Here is a 5,896-nt window from a genome sequence, read left to right on the forward strand (position 1 = left end):
TCGTCGGGCAGCCGCTGCTCGCTGTCCGGCATGGTGATCGTGGATTCTGCAAGCGAGGTTGCCGTGGTATCCATGGCTTTTAATTATGATGAACGCCGGACACTGATGCATATATATGTGCAGCGTCGTGTAGGTAATCCGATTAGGACAGGTACATATTCAGAATTGGTCCATTGTAATTGGACATATATTGGTATCCGGATTCCGAGTTATATGAACTTTCTGTAAAAAAGTACTAATTGGATTCAAACACGTATATGAATCGCACCGCACTGAAATTTGTCCAGTTACATTCTATAGCTTTCAGATATGCATAATTATCACTTCAAAATTCATCACCGTACAATTCCCTGTACATAATCTACACACATTGATTTGCATTCGGTTTGAAGTTTGAACTACACATAGAACACCTGCCCAACGTTCAGCAGGCTCTCATGGGGAACGTTGAAGATGGCGCTGTTCTCCCTGCAGATCTTCCTCAAGAAGGCGTACAGGTAGTCGATGGCGAACTTCTTCACGAACCCCGAGTCTCTGCGTGCCCGGATGACGGTGTTCCCAAGTATGTGAACCACCCCAGCATCCCGGCACGAGTTCAAGAACGCCACCTCGTCGCCCACCGTCTGGAACCCCGGCGTCATGGTCATCGTCGTCTGCCCCCCTGAGCCGTGGTTCGGGGTGCGCACCGGGACAATGGAGTCACGGGATGCGTAGCTGAGGTCAGCATCACTGCTACCTTCATGGATCAGCTCCTGCTGATCCCGGGCGCTGTACTCGTCGGAGTCGGTGTACTCCTCCATCATGCTCTCCAGCCGGACGAAGAGCAGCAGGCTGCCGAAGAGCATCTTCTCGAAATCGTCATCCTTCCGGTGGACGTCCTTGTACCCGTACCGTGCCACACACCGGAACATGTGGAAGCTCTTGGGCCCAATCCGCTTCACGAGGAACCGCTCGTCTGGCGGCACGGTGTACACCGGCAGGTACTTGACGCAGACGAACACCAGGGTGGAGTGGATCGCCGGCAGGTTCGTGATGAAGTGCGAGAAGATGTGGGGGACGCCGCTCGCCAGCTCCGTGTACACCAGGCCCATCCCGGGGACCCTGACAAGGCCGAGGCTCGGCCCGAGCCCGAGGATCCACGCCATGGAGACCTTGCTGTGCATCTCGAATTCATAGCGCTTGAGCGTGCCGTAATGCCACACATACATGATGACGAGGATTGCCACGGCGAACACAAGCGGAACCCAGCCTCCCTGGTCGATCTTCTGCATGACAGCAGTCAGGTACGGGATCTCGACCGCCAGTGACAGCACGGTGAAGAGGACGACCAAGCTCCAGTGGCTGCGCCATACCAGCAGCATTATGGGGATCATGAGAAATGTTGTCACGAGCATAACTATTATGACAGCAGTACCTGTTTACGCCCCAGAAACACACCCGTGTTAGGACAGAGGACGAGCGCACACTGCAATGATAAAAATTCTATATTAAGGGAGAAACAACAGTTTTTTACCATATGCATTTGCAATCTGGGACTGATTCTTGAACCCAGCTGTGACTGCGATGCAGAGAATCATGAGGATCCAATTGATATCTGGACTGTATATCTGGCCAAGATACTTCTTCGAAGTATGGATGATCTTCACCCTGGGGAAGCATCCCACAGCAAGTGCTTGCTTGATAATAGAATAAGTCGCGGATATAGTTGCCTGGCTTGAAACTATTGCAGCAGCTGTTGCAACGACGAACGCTGGCCAAAGTATACTTTCTGCGAGAAATAACTAGGTCCTTATGCATCCTCTGGATACGGTAACTGGGAAGTTCCTAGGTACGAATATTACCTGGAAGAGAATAATAGAAGGAATGGATGACCTTTTTCTTGTAGGTAGCTATATATGCAGCTTGACCAGTATACTGCAGAAGAAGGCATGGGAACACAACCGTAGTGAAAGCAATCTGCATATCGAAACGATAAAAATGTCAGAAAGCAAGCAAATAGACTGGTTCTAAAAAAATGTAGTTCTGACTGTAAAAAGATCTATCGAATGGATGCCCCTAAGAAATGTAATTTAGAATACTAATAGTGCTTCTGACTGTTAACAATCACAAGTCACAACCAACAAATGGTACCTGAATAGCTTGTACAGGGAAAAATGAAAGGTCGGCAAACAGTGCTTCTGTCCCTGCAGTATGAGCAAAAGAGTCATGTCTGGTTGTTGGCCAGTTTACAGAGTACAAGCAACCCTATAAAAATTGGGAAGATCTCGGACCTGTTATGCTGAGCATGATTCCTCCTAGGGAAGCCCAGCTAGTCTTCCCTCGCTTAAAGTAACGATATACATAAATAGGATTGAACGCCTTAAGAACTGACTTGTCATATTTATAAATGTTCACCGCTCCAAGGACTCCAATAAGTATGAACCAAAGGAATACTATCGGTGCAAAAAGCCAACTGACTTTATCTGTACCATAGTGCTGCATGCTGAACAGTCCAATCAATATCACCACGGAGACTATTACAACCACATCTGCAGAAGAAACATAATTGTTCCCAGCAAACTACCATTAACAAAGTTCCACAGGTAAAAGAAAAATGCTTCAACTTGCAGTTAGCATGGTAGGTTTATCATTCCACAGACAAAACAATATGTTGACTTATATAAGGTTGGTATCAACAGTGCTGGTTTAATGAACATCAACGTCAAATTTGACATCCTCCTCTGAGAAGCAATAGCAAGTTGATATGAAAGAGGGCATGGTAAAGGTAACGAAAGCTGAAAACAGTACTAACTTCAACATTGCACACATACCATTTCTCATCCCAGGTACTTCAACCTGTATTCCACCAGTTGCTGAAAGAACTGTGAATTGTAAGGCAGTCGTTAATATCTATTCAATTGGGCAGAAGTTAACAGTAGAACTATGAAACCACAAACATCAGGAGCAAGATATGAAGAATACAGAATACTAAAATAGATACAAAAACAGTAAAATTTCACTGGTCTCTTCCGCTAATAAAAGGTTTAGTTGGTATGTCAGAGGCTCGGAATAATAAAGTAAGAACAGAAAGGTGCAGATAAATATCAATATAGCACAGAACCGAAGACAGAAAGTCCATGGCCTAAGCTTTTCATCTTATTCAAGGGCATAAAGCCCTTGGAGGAGCACCCAATTAGGCAGCTATACATACAAGGATAGTTTCTTCTGTAGGTTTATATGTCCATAGTTTGTTATCTATACATTCGGTAGCTAAGGGACTGAACCATTGGGCTCAAGTAAGTAAGGATAAACATTAGTTACTTGTGTTAGGGTTAGGGGCAAGAGTCTGCCACATCCTTTGGTTGAATTAACTAGAAAAATAAATAAATCTATTTCACAAGAGTCTCCCTCCTCTCTGCACTGGTAAGGCTGCAGCTGCATCAACTGGGTACATGGTCACCTCGTGGACCCTAGGGCCATTATCCAATTGATTGCTGTCAAGGTAGCCTCTAAAAGGAAAATAATTGGTTCAGTGTACCCAAAGGAATTACCGACATGCATTTCTTGCCGAACGTTTCCGGTAACTTAATTCGATGCTTAGTAGGCAAGGACAGGGTTTTATGACTGAAGATGCTGGTTTACCGGTTCATGTCAGGCTGATATCCCCTAGTTACGCTATGAATATGAACTTTGAGAAAATCTTACAGTAAGGAATGATAAAACATGCAGGCACTCACCTGATATGGCAGGAGTGAGAATTCCATCTCCAACAGCCATGCAAGTACCAAAGAGTACAAGAATAAGGATGACATTCTTTCTGAATTGATGCCCCTCTAACCATATTTTTATCTTTGCAGCAAGAGATTTCTCGTCATATGTCTGACGGCTGTATGTTGTTAGATCTTCATCTGTTCTATGTTGGTTGGGAATAATGTTTATCTTTGCGTGCCGGCAAAGCAGCGAATAAAGAGCAAATGTTCCACCTGAAGTAACAAATAAGCCATGAGCACATTAATATTCATGGTGTAACACCGCAGGTGAGATTGGAATTGCAGTAATTTCCTAAGCATCACACCATTTTGGGACAAGTTGTCTGTGCGACACATTGTTGTCTCATACTAATATATATACCGATTTATTGCGAGGTACTGTATCAGGTATCATAATTGTACTGGGGTGCACTAAACTTCTGTCCCTACATGAGGCAGCTGCATAGACAAAATGCGGAACTTACATTGATGGTTTCATAGTCTACCGCCAGCATTTTCCTATGAATGGATTTCTTAAATATACAAAACAACATTTACGCAAGGGGGAGATATAGCTAATTAGTTCCGAAGAAGTTAGAATCTCTTCATATTGGACAGGTCTAAGTTCAGAGCCTAACTAACAAAGAGCCTAAGCAACTGTTCTGTTACATGGACTTCAGGAAGAATGTGACCTTGTATCGTAATTCCCTAACAGACGAGCTTTTCACTTTCCGGTGATCTCCAGACGGTCATAGAACATGCTGTAGGTATTTACTGCATTATCTTATAGATATAGTTGACGCAAAACTTTTGACAGAGCAAGAAAGATTCTTACCTTGGCCGTTATCGTTCGCCCTCAAGACAATGAACACATATTTGACAAGTGGAATCAGGGTAAGGGAGTAGATAATAAGCGAGAGCGCTCCAATCACTTGCTCCGTGTCTTCTATGTCCTGAGGAAAGATGTTGTAGAAAACGTAAAGAGGTGATGTGCCTAAGTCTCCAAATACCACACCAAGGCTTTGGAAGGCTAGACGCAGCAGCAAAATTGTTGGGTAGGTCTGCAAACACAAGAGAGGAAAACAGGGCAAAGAGAGAGTTAGTTATCATATACTTTAGCTATTCATTTCAAATCAACCGTGCATCTCAGGCAACATCTGGCCGGTGTTTCACAACCTTTGTGGATGTGTTAAACAAAAAAAAAACACATCCTAATTGGCGAAAACTGGCATCGAAACGACGAGCGTTTTTTGAATGACACTAGTAACCACCTTTTCTCTGTACATATTCCTCAGTCTCCCGGCCTCTGCATCCATGGGCTGATCGAGATTCCTTTCCAGCTCCCACATCGCACCCTTACCGGAACCCTCGTTTGTCGAAACAGTCTCCATGAGCTCAGTTCAGACCAATCAGCAGCAGTATCTTACGAACTGCAGGAAATGAAGAAACTATCTTAGCCTGAATTAATCTATCTAGTGTACATAGAAACAAATGAGCAGCACATGACATAATTAATCGATCTTAAATCTGGGCACAGCTGCGCAGCTACATATAGGAGAGAACAGTAACCAAGACATCCAACTTTTTGCAGGCTTACAAATTGCCAACAGTCAAATATCACCAGCAACCGAAGGGATAATCGATCGCTGACCTTCAGAAGCTAGAGCAGGATACTCCGTGGCCAGTGACCAATGGCAAGACCGTAGATTCGTCTGACCGGGACGGCGAGCGCGCGCCGCCGGGGACCGCCAGTACCTTCTCGCCCATACGTGGTAAGGAGGAGAGGAAAGAACAGACGCCGGCGGCGATAAGGATCGGTTCCGGCGGGGTGCGCGCCGGTCCCGAGAGCGAAGACTGGATTTTTAGGATGGAAAAAGTGGAGTTCTCCTCTTCCGCTGGCTGGCGGCGCAGCTCGGCGGGAATTTGTCGGATAATGAACTGACTGATTGGTTGATGTGGATCGGAGAGGTGGATGATTTGGAACTTGTCGCTATACGGTTTTGTCCGTTCGTTCTCAATAATTGAGGAGTAAACTGAATAAAAATTGGGTATTTTGCTCGTGCGCTGTCAGAATCATACTCATTGTTTACACAAACCATCGAAGTCAAAACTGTATTTTTTTTCGATGTCGACGTCACTGGTGTTACATAACTACTCATCGTGCTGTG

The 5,896-nt window shown here is 45.0% G+C and overlaps 1 protein-coding gene across 1 annotated transcript; it reads right to left on the reverse strand.

The window, feature by feature from the left end:
- Positions 1 to 293: 293 nt before the first annotated feature.
- On the reverse strand, positions 294 to 5,523 carry LOC124651305 (potassium transporter 18). The gene is made up of 10 exons (XM_047190404.1): positions 5,380 to 5,523; positions 5,000 to 5,158; positions 4,564 to 4,789; positions 3,717 to 3,962; positions 2,811 to 2,861; positions 2,271 to 2,528; positions 2,131 to 2,183; positions 1,842 to 1,956; positions 1,514 to 1,768; positions 294 to 1,414 (listed from the first exon to the last, which is right to left on the reverse strand). The coding sequence occupies exons 2-10, from the start codon at positions 5,117 to 5,119 to the stop codon at positions 399 to 401; spliced, it is 2,340 nt and encodes a 779-aa protein (XP_047046360.1). The 5' UTR covers positions 5,120 to 5,158; positions 5,380 to 5,523; the 3' UTR covers positions 294 to 398.
- Between the last annotated feature and the right edge of the window lie 373 nt (positions 5,524 to 5,896).

This window comes from Lolium rigidum, chromosome 5 (assembly GCF_022539505.1).
Source record: "Lolium rigidum isolate FL_2022 chromosome 5, APGP_CSIRO_Lrig_0.1, whole genome shotgun sequence".
NCBI classification, from domain to species: Eukaryota; Viridiplantae; Streptophyta; class Magnoliopsida; order Poales; family Poaceae; genus Lolium; species Lolium rigidum.

What these genes read in the sequence shown, in the direction of transcription:
- LOC124651305 (XM_047190404.1), bottom strand. Translation starts at nt 5,119, where the DNA reads ATGGAGACTGTTTCGACAAACGAGGGTTCCGGTAAGGGTGCGATGTGG. An exon ending in GGAATATGTACAGAGAAAAG is followed by an intron (nt 4,790 to 4,999) that starts GTGGTTACTAGT and finishes TTGTGTTTGCAG; the next exon opens with ACCTACCCAACAATTTTGCT. An exon ending in GGCGAACGATAACGGCCAAG is followed by an intron (nt 3,963 to 4,563) that starts GTAAGAATCTTT and finishes TTGTTACTTCAG; the next exon opens with GTGGAACATTTGCTCTTTAT.